The sequence below is a fragment of the Plectropomus leopardus genome, chromosome 6, assembly GCF_008729295.1.
Source record: "Plectropomus leopardus isolate mb chromosome 6, YSFRI_Pleo_2.0, whole genome shotgun sequence".
Taxonomy (NCBI): Eukaryota; Metazoa; Chordata; class Actinopteri; order Perciformes; family Serranidae; genus Plectropomus; species Plectropomus leopardus.
In genome coordinates, this window is record NC_056468.1 from 5152035 (window position 1) to 5162237 (window position 10203).

At 38.8% G+C, this 10203-nt stretch overlaps 1 protein-coding gene across 1 annotated transcript in view; it reads left to right on the forward strand.

The window, feature by feature from the left end:
* The window catches only part of loxl2b (lysyl oxidase-like 2b), a 55684-nt gene extending 47132 nt beyond the window's left edge, over positions 1 to 8552 (forward strand). Inside the window, exons 10-15 of the mRNA XM_042488476.1 lie at positions 1184 to 1349; positions 2842 to 3082; positions 4575 to 4690; positions 5368 to 5504; positions 5597 to 5708; positions 6942 to 8552. Coding sequence (XP_042344410.1) covers positions 1184 to 1349; positions 2842 to 3082; positions 4575 to 4690; positions 5368 to 5504; positions 5597 to 5708; positions 6942 to 7012 — 843 coding nt within the window. The 3' untranslated portion in view covers positions 7013 to 8552. The remainder of the gene's footprint in view (positions 1 to 1183; positions 1350 to 2841; positions 3083 to 4574; positions 4691 to 5367; positions 5505 to 5596; positions 5709 to 6941) is intronic.
* Positions 8553 to 10203: the final 1651 nt, after the last annotated feature.

Genomic DNA, 10203 nt, shown 5'->3' on the forward strand with positions numbered 1-10203 from the left:
ATCCATTCAATCCAATCATCTTCTACAAATTGAAAGCACTTTTGAATTTGAATTGTGTCCCAATAATTCAGTTCATTTCTAATGAAAATGAAATGCAAATGGCCTTAATCGTTTCATTTTCGGAATGGATGAATTTAAAAGATTTAATAAAGGAGGCACAGCAGGATGATGACAATTTTCAGTTCATATGATTATTTTAACTTACACTGAAATCCAAAAATGCAGCTTTGAATTTATTTTGTCAGTTTCATCTGCCAGTCTGGAAATTACGAATATAATAATTTCTTATCATCACAGTTGTGTTATGTTTAAAAGTCATTTTGTTAATAGTTATATTTAACCATTTAACAGCTTTTGACAGTTTTTGCAGATGTGTGGAATGAAGAGCAGAGTTTTATGAGAGGAAATAGTAAACTAATGGTTTGTGTGTGATTATAGGTGTATAGATTATAGATGTCAGGTTTACCTTGAGGCAAAGTGAGGACTGTTTGTTGGAATAAGGGTGTATTTACTATGTTATGGTTACTGTGTTTGGCTCATTTCTTCATCACATATTCATTCATACATTACATATTCATATATTCCAGTCATAGGAACGTAAGCTGCAGGCTTGTTTGGAGAGTAAAGTTGTACTTTGAAAACACATCATAACACATCATATAGTATCTTGAGAGTATGATGGTCTGGCTGTGCCCTCTAGTGGTCAATGAAGAGAATCACCTTTATTTAAAGCAATCCATTACTGTGAACATGGATACCTTTAACAAAATGAAACATTTGCTTGGCATTATCACAGTAAAACATTTAGTTGATATACAGTCAGCATATATTTGGTATCTTTTCAGGTATAACACACCATTAGACTGAAACTAATGTACTCATAGCATGAGCAGGTCATCAAAATTTACCATTTTTTTTGCCCTCCAATGTTGAACCCAAATCGGCACCAGTGAACACTGCTCTCATACATGAAGTGAACCACAGTGAATTGATTATAGAATTTTTTAAAAGTTCAATTTCATGCTTGATAAAAAACATATATAAGTTTATGTGTGGAGTCTAACCAAGAGTTGCACCTGGGCTTCAAAGTGAGTTTGTAATCCATCAAAGTGTATTTTGTCAGAGGCTGATGGCATGGTGATGTCCCTCTAATGTCAGCTGTGTGGGTCATGTTTTGTCACAGGAGACTTGGTATTGGCCGGGAGAGGTGAACGCAGACGCTGTGGTGATGAGCGGCGTCCGCTGCTCTGGTACTGAGATGTCTCTGTCCCACTGCCTGCACCATGGAGCCCACCTGAGCTGCCCGAAAGGAGGCGGACGCAACGCTGCCGGAGTCTCCTGCTCTGAGAGTAAGATACCCACAGTACATATATAACATAATGTTGTTGGTGGTAAATACTTGTCAGAGGTAATTGTCAGAAATCATGCCCAGATATCATGTATTGTTACATCAGTGAAATAGTCTGTAGCCTCTTTAAAGGAGCTATTTGTAATTTCCAGCCACCCAGTCCAACTGAATGGGGGGCAGTATTTCACTCCTTAGATGCTGGTCTAACTAATGTGTCCATACAACTGCAATTTACTGTCTTCAGTCACGAATAAAGGCAACTCATAACTGACAGCAGAGTAAGAATACAGTCGGTCAAAATAAGGCTGTCGGCTCATGATCTTCATGTGTGGCGTTTGTGTAGAGTTTACTTCACAGCTTACTGAGCTCAGTTTTAGCAACGGCGCAGTAACAAGAAAACAGTCACATCATGTCAAAAGTTTATCGTGAACTGTAAGCCTACAGTCTGTGTTGTCATTAGTTTCACCAAAGACTTTTTTTTCAGTAAATAGCCAAAGTTTCATGTTACTTACCGGTCTAAAACAAATAGTATCTTTTCACTCTCCAAGAGCTGTCTCCAGCGTGGGAAAGACACACCAATATTACTCTAGATTTGCTGCTTGTGATGGGGATATAACGGTCGTTCTCCCGGAGCTTCTGCAAAGCTGTGTTTCTTACACACTAACTAATTCACTGAGACTGTAACTTCTCTACTCAAACCACCGACTCGGGGTTGTTCCCCATCGATATGTATTTCCTTTTCACCTAAACCTGACCTAAACCCTTAGCCCTCACCATAACCACCAACGGGGGCGCTACACATTAACAGGGGGAGGCACTAATCGACAGGGGAACGCGCTTTGACACAACACTGGCTGGTTCAACTTCTTTATCCTCTCCGGCGTGTCTAAATCTAGTGTCTCACCGTCGCCTCTCAGGCCCGGATGTGTGATTACAGAAGGGACAGCCTGCTCCTGGCTTCTTAGCAAGGGATATCTCTGCAATACAATACATAGACATCTTGGACATAATGTCAAAAGTGTTACTTCTTCACACTATGTTGATAGGGTTAGTTCATTTTTTGAATGTTTTAATCTAAAATTATGCCCAGATCTCACATACAGCTCCTTTAAAAACATGAATGTTGCATAGTCATGAAAAAAAAAATTAAAAAAAGAAAAAAAATTAGTTAACATTTCCACTTTTAATTATACCTTGACAAAGCCTTTGCTATTCAATTTGTCAGATCACACATGCACACTGAAAAGCTTTGACTCTTGCTCTGCAGTTTTAATTCAGCAAATGGAATGATTTCTGTCTCTGGATCAGCTCTTCCTCAGAGAAATGTTTGCATAACTCCAAGTCCAAAATCCCTCCTGAATCACAGGGGCTCTGCACTTGGAAACAGAAGCCACTCATTTTATTTAGAGCTTCTCCAATGACAGGGCCGTTTTCTTTAGGTTTCTAAAAATGTCTGCTTTTCTGTGGTTTCTGTTTCATCCTCCTGTCCACAGCGGCTCCTGACCTGGTGTTGAACCCTCAGGTGGTGGAGCAGACCACCTACATGGAGGACAGGCCCATGTTCATGCTGCAGTGCGCGTACGAGGAGAACTGTCTGTCCTCCACCTCCAGCCAGGCGCCGGCCAACTCTTACCGCCGCCTGCTGCGCTTCTCCTCCCAGATCCACAACAACGGCCAGTCGGACTTCCGGCCCAAAGCTGGCAGACACTCCTGGGTGTGGCACGACTGTCACAGGTCAGTGTGACAGAGTTCAATGGTTTTGTCCAAAAATCATCATCCAGGGCTGAAAAAAACAACAACAACACACAAATAACACTTGATTTAATGGCCACTTGAGGCTGGCAAGGCAATTTAACCCCCTCACCTAGAAATAAACATGATTTCAACCCGGAACGTAAAACGGTCTTGGTCCTTTTAGTAGGGGCTGACCGACACTGTTTTTTAAGGGCTGATAAAGATACCGATTATAAGTAGTTCATGAGACTGATAAGTGATATTTGTAATCGATATACATTTATAATAAAAATGAAAATCTTTCTCTCAATATTTAGAATTTGGAATATAACAAACTTCAACACAAAACTTTTTGAAATGCCTTTAGCAAATGTTTAACCAAAACTAAAACTTTAAACATCAAATACAGCAAGTTCACAGCAACTTTTCAAAATAAAGTCAAGTGAAAATTTAAACAAAAAAATGAATAAATAAAAATAGCTCCCTTGAGATTTTACAAAATTCCTCCCATGCTGACACTCCACACACAGACATGATCTTCTTATCTAACTTGTCGAAAGAAAACAAATAGGTGGATTTATCTGAATGCTAAGGGACTTCTTAATAAACTGCTAATCTAGCTCAGAAATTCAGGACGGCATGTTGAAAGTTTGAATTTGCTGTGGTGATGTCTTATATTTTTTCAAAATCTTTTCTACTCTCACATGAAAGGAAATCTGGTTGTAGTGGGGGATACTAAGTAATCACTATTAAACAAATATTTACATAAGATACTTGGATTTATTTAAAGATATTCATGGGCAGTTGTAAAATTCAGCAAAACTTTAAATTATATTAACGAACAGGACACTTTTGTAGTCTTTCTTGCAGAACAATGAGCCTACTGAAATGCATGTGACATTCATCACTGGAATCAGATGTAACCGATTTATGTACAAGGAAGATAAATCACAAGTTAATTATAAATCACAAGTATAAAGTCCTTTATAAACAGCACAGTAGAAGAGGATATTTGAATGATTCAGAAATGACATCTCAAATTAGACTTAATTCAAAGAAAGAGAGATGACTCAGCTCCCATCATGCCTTGTCTCTGCAGCAGTTTTTTTCCATCCTCGTGTTCAGCTACCCTGTAATTGTCAGTGAGCTGTAAGCTATAGCTAGTGTACAAAAAGTTCCACATTTTTTTGTGGTTCCTGTGTTGGCTGGAGGAACAGTTCACTGCTGGCAGCTTCATGCAGCTACCAGCTTTCCACACGTCAAACCTTTGGCACATTTGAGTGGCAGAACCTGACAGTCGATCAGGCCAGAATCACACCATTTAAACAAAAAAGCTGTTGATTGTCGATGCCAACTAGATTTTCTTTTTTGAACATTGTTGCTCTTTCTTTAGCAGAATAGAGTTACAACAGACAAGAAGTGCCTATTTGTACTTTTGTGTGACATTTGAGCCTGACAAGGTTTTTAAAATGATATCTCTGTCTCTGTGTAGGCATTATCACAGTATGGAGGTGTTCACGCTCTATGACCTGTTCAGCCTTAATGGAACCAAAGTGGCAGAAGGACACAAAGCAAGTTTTTGCCTGGAGGACTCAGAGTGTGATGAAGGTAAGAACTGAAATTGACTCTGATTTGACATTAACTTATCTTTTCAGAAATGTGGCAGAAAGACTTGTTTTTTAATAACTGGCTTTTAAAGCTGCATTAATCAAAGTGTATTCTTTTGGCAATGGTTTGTGACTGTGTAAAGTGAGTGACTGAGATCTTCTTAACTCTTACTATTACAGCAATATTAGATTGACTTTATTGAGTGGCTGAAATAGAAATAAACCTGCCAATGTTTTGGACATCATTTCAATCAATGGAAACGCAGTCATCTTGTAGTTGTGTTTTATTGAAATTTCAAAAATATTGCCCAAGTTTTGTGCAAATCTGTAATGGAAACCCCCCCAGTAAGTTGTTAAATGCTTCACTATGTTTACCAATGACTATAGAGTGAATGCAGTGGAGTATTTAGCAGCTAAAGAGCCAGAAAGTTTTCTCAGGAGTTGGTGGAGACTAAAACAGTGTGATTGTTGGTCTTGCACGCATCAGTTGGTCAGAAACACAGTTGCAAATAAGTGCAAATGTCTGCTTTTTAGGATAATATTATGTCAGTGTTCTGTTTATAGCTTGTTCTGCTGCCCCCAAGTGGCCAAAACATCGAGAGAGTTTTATCATTTTAGGAATGGGTCTCAGAGGGTTTATTTGCCAACATTTTTACATTTTGTCTTGTCTTATTTCAGGTATTGAAAAAAGGTACGAATGTGCTAACTTCGGAGAGCAGGGGATCACTGTGGGCTGCTGGGATACCTACAGGCACGACATTGACTGCCAGTGGATCGACATAACTAATGTCAAACCTGGAGATTACATTTTCCAGGTACTGTGTCCTGTGTTCTGTTGCTGTTTTGACTCGTAATGGAGTAAAATGATCTACCCCTCCCTGACTTTTTCATGTTCTTCCCCTCACAGATAGTAATTAATCCAAACTATGAGGTACCGGAGTCAGACTACACAAATAACATGCTGAAATGCAGATGTCGATATGATGGCCATCGTGTATGGATGTACAGTTGCCATAATGGTAAGACTTTGCAATTATCTGGAATAATGTCCGTAATATTTACTGTCCTTTAAAGTTAGTGATGTAATAATTGAGGGTTATGCTGCTGGTAAACCCGAGGTAACTTTAAACTAGAAAAGTCTCCTTGTTTAGAAAAAAATCTCTGTTCATATTATAACATTGTGAAAAGGATCCTGTTGTAGTATGCATGCCAGGCTAGCAGTTGGCGGTGTAACTTTGTAATGGCACACTATAAAAGAATAACATGATTAATGGAATCGGATTTAAAAAAGTAAAAATTGAAATAATAATAATAAAAAAAATCTTATTTTCTCCCATAACTTTGCTCAAAAACAGATTATCATTGAAAACAGTGCATAAACAGGCGGTTGCTTGAACATCCCTGAGCAGTCAAAATAAAATAAAATTATAAATAATAAATTACTACAAAATCAAATATGAAACAATTCAAAAACTAAATGTTGACAGCTTTTACATCATGCTGTTATGTTTCCTTACTATAGAACAGAACATACGTTGTTTTTTGTCGAGGCCCATTGGGGAACAAAATGTGTGAAAAGCCGATGCCGCCTGTGGTAACTTTAGCTCTTCCTGCTAAGATAAAAAGGCTAAAAGGCAGCCTTCTGTTGAAATGTGAATGCGAGCCAAGCCTGTGTTTGGTGGTATTTTTCTGAATAACTGCTATAACCGACCACACCTGCACCTCAGCAATGTGTGCTTTAACCCTTTATATAATCACAATTGATAGCATAAGCAACTTTATGCATGTGAATTGGGGGAAAAAAAGAGGGGTTATCCTGGCGTTGTTATTCTAGGTCGTTGTTAAGTGTTGGTCCAGGACCACCACCAAGTCACATTAATCCGGGGCCGTCGGTCAGTGTTAGTCCAGGACAACGCCAATTCTTCTTTTCTTCTTTTTTTTTTTTCAATCACAATCGAGAAGTGCTGCTGATTGGTTGGTTGTAATGTGAATCCTGGACAAATAAGTCATCGATCCAAGAACAAACTAACTTGGGGATTTTAGATGCCATGCATGGTCTCTCCACATAATAATGTTGTCGTGTGAACAAAAGGCCAAACCGCAAGTTTAACGTTTTGTGCAAGAACCTTTGCCGTATAAATGGTTCCTATTTAGGACCATAAACTCGAAGTTTAAGACTCGACTTTAGACTCTGATTAAACCATTGCGCGTGAAGTGTAGTGTTAGGTGGTAATTATGTCTATCTCTGCTAGGTGGCTCATTAAGCATCGAGACAGAACAAACGTTCCCAGGCCTCCTCAACAACCAGGTGACCCACAGGTAAGATAAAACAGAGGAGAGGAGTCGACTGGCAGCCCCCCAACCACTTCGCATCTCCATCTGTGGTGGATTCCCCCTGTCAGCATTGCCCTGGTAACAAAAGTCTTTTCATGTTCTTCCTCATCCATGAGGCAGCAGCTTTTTTTGCCCCCACCCCCAGCTGAATATTTGATCCCCCTCCTGTCCAAACAGAGGCAGCTACAGCCTTACAAACACCTCCAACCTCCCTGGTTAAGAACAAAAGAATGGCGCAGCTCTCCTAGTGCCCTGTGACTTTTCCTTTTTAACAAGTGATGAAATAAACCTGCTGGGAAGTGGCAGGTATTTTACACAAGCTGCAGCATCACAGAGTGTCATCAAAAATGTGTCCTCTTTGAAGTGCCACACTTTAACAGAACCCTGCTGCAATAGTTTTTGTTCAAAGCTGGCCCTGTCTGTTGGTGGCAGGTAGCCTGAGGATGGAGAGGAATCATAGATAACTATAGCAGTGCTATGTCTGGAAATAAATGCAGTATTTTTCCATTTTTCAACTGTTTCATAAAGTGTGTTTTACAAACTAAAGTCCATATACACTGACTTTATGAGCATCTCTTTTGCATGTCAGTTATTTAAGCTCAAGTTTCACATCTACATTATGAATTTTATGCAAATCAAGCTTCAAAAAGCAAACAGCCCATTCATCACAATTTACAAGAGCTAATTGCCCAATACAGCTGCAAAACTAATCCAGCAAGGCTGAAATATATTACACACTGAAGAGCCTCAAAGTGCCCAAAAGTCTTCTTTTTTTTTATAAATAACTGGAGCATATTTTCTCTGGAATTTCTTGAAAAGTACATGGACTGTACATCCCTGTACAGACTTTATGCAAGACTGTAGTCTTTGCATAGAGTCTGAAAAAGTTCACATTTCAAAGAGGAGTTGCACTATAATCCTTTGTAGGTGCCAGTGTCACAAAAGTCATCTCAGTTAGTCCAGAAAAAATTATTTGACCAAAATCTTTCTCACAAATTTACCTATAATTTAAATGATAGTATGCATTACCTATGAGGTTTTAGTTTTGACCAGTACTGCTATTTAGCTTTCCAGTTATTGTGCCAGGTTAGCAAAAACTAAAACCAAATGCGTATTTAAAATGTCTCCCCATTGGTATCGAGCGACATCAATTTCAGCTCCCAGACAGTAGGCAGGTTTACATTACAGATTTGCGTATATTATATATTTTTTTCATATATTTTTGAAAGGTTGATAAAACACAGTTGCAAGATAGCTGCATTTCCACTGACTGATGTTATTTGACTTCTCTCGTGATGTTTTGCGACTTCTTTTCTTGCGATAACATTCCAAGAAGCATGGCGATTGATGTTTAACACATTAGCAGGTTTATGTCTATTGCAGCCACCGCACTAGAGTCATTATTTCCAATCAAAGCCAAGGTAGCCGTTTTATGCGAGCGATTATGGAAAGGCGAGTCCCTTATAGTCCACGATTTCACAGAGGAATTGTGGATTCAAAACTTTAGGATGATCCACTCAACTTTTGAAGAGTTATGTGATGCAGTAACAGCTCTTGTAGCTCCTGCTGCATCATGAGGGAGCCAGTTCATACTGACAAGCACATAGCCATAGCATCATGTGAGCTATAAAAGAGAAAAGTGTTTCCATTTTAGTTTTGTGAAATACCACCTCATGCAGGTTTCTTGAAACTGATGCGTTTCCATTACGCCTGGAACACAATGCATGCATGAGCAGCGCATGATGGCAAGTTGCCAAACTGCAGCGCGTTTCACACTTGTGGTGTTCACACTGGCAGCGTTGTGGCAGTTCTGCAGGGCTGCCTGCTGCTATGAGTTGTGTATTTCCACATTTATCAAATCTGCATGGCCAAAAAAGGGTTTCCATTGCAGTTTTGCAAAATATTGCTTTTTCGAATCCCTTGAAATAACACATCGTGTGAGCGTAAAAACTTTGCGTATATAAATTGATTGATTATCTTATTTGCAATTTTAATTTGTGCAAGTTGAGGGTTAATGGAAACCTGCCTACTGTCTTGATGTATTCATAACTTTTATTACATGTAGCAATATTTTGCTATTGAAGCTAATATGGGAGCTTGTTTCTTTTTTCTCCCTTCATTGCCTTTCTAAAATATCCACATTCATTACACCTACCAACGTAAACCAGCAATTTAACACCACCTAGTAATCTTATATTGCTTAAAGTCCAACTGAAATTAAATCGCTGGCTCTCCAGCTTACCTATGCCCTCTGTAGGTTCATATTTCATAGTGTGGTTTTAGGACCACAGATATAGAAACATAGATACTTCACTGGCCGCTGCTCTGAGCTTGCCGCAATGCGTTTGCGTGGGTGCCATATTGGGGAGCTCAAGATCTGCTAGTAAAGAACCACGTGTATTGAGAGATGCAGATTTCACTATAAAATCGACTTAAACTCGCTTTTCATGAAATGTTTCTAAAATGTAGTAAGAAGTTATGAAATTATGTAGTATGTAAGTATGAAATTGCATGAAATTTAAAAAATGCAAATACTTGTTTAAAGTGCCAGTACTGTAAAATTGTACTTAGGTACTGTACTTTGATAAACTACACTCCGTCACTGGATGTTGCTTTTTCAAAAGTTAAAGCTTACATGTCCCAGTGTTGTAGTTATTCAGAAGATTACTGTTTTGTCTCTTTTGACTCCAGTAACTGAAATTAAATACAACAATTAACCACTATCTTGATCACTTTCAGATGTTTATAACAAAACAAATTTCATGACCAGAGCTTGAACTCACCAATATGGCGTCCAGACAGATGCATGTCAAACCAGGAATGCAGTATCTATGTTTCTATATCTATGTTTAGGACGACACAGCCAGTGTGTGCCATTGGTTCTTTGTCTCGTCATTTCTCATCTAACTGCATTAAGACCTGAACAGACCAGCATTTAAAAGAGCAAAAAAAACAGAAGATGCAATTTCCATTCATTCCAATGGAATACTGGTAATCAATGGATTCACTGGCTAGGACAAAATAGATCGGAGCAAATTTCAAATTTCAACTTGAAAGAACTTTGACCCACAAATGTGCACCTTTAAGCAATAGCAATCCATATTGACAGTGCTGAGGGCCTCTGTGTGAATGTGGAGCTGGAGAATCCAAAGTGGAGAAAGCTTCCATAGCTAACTCACG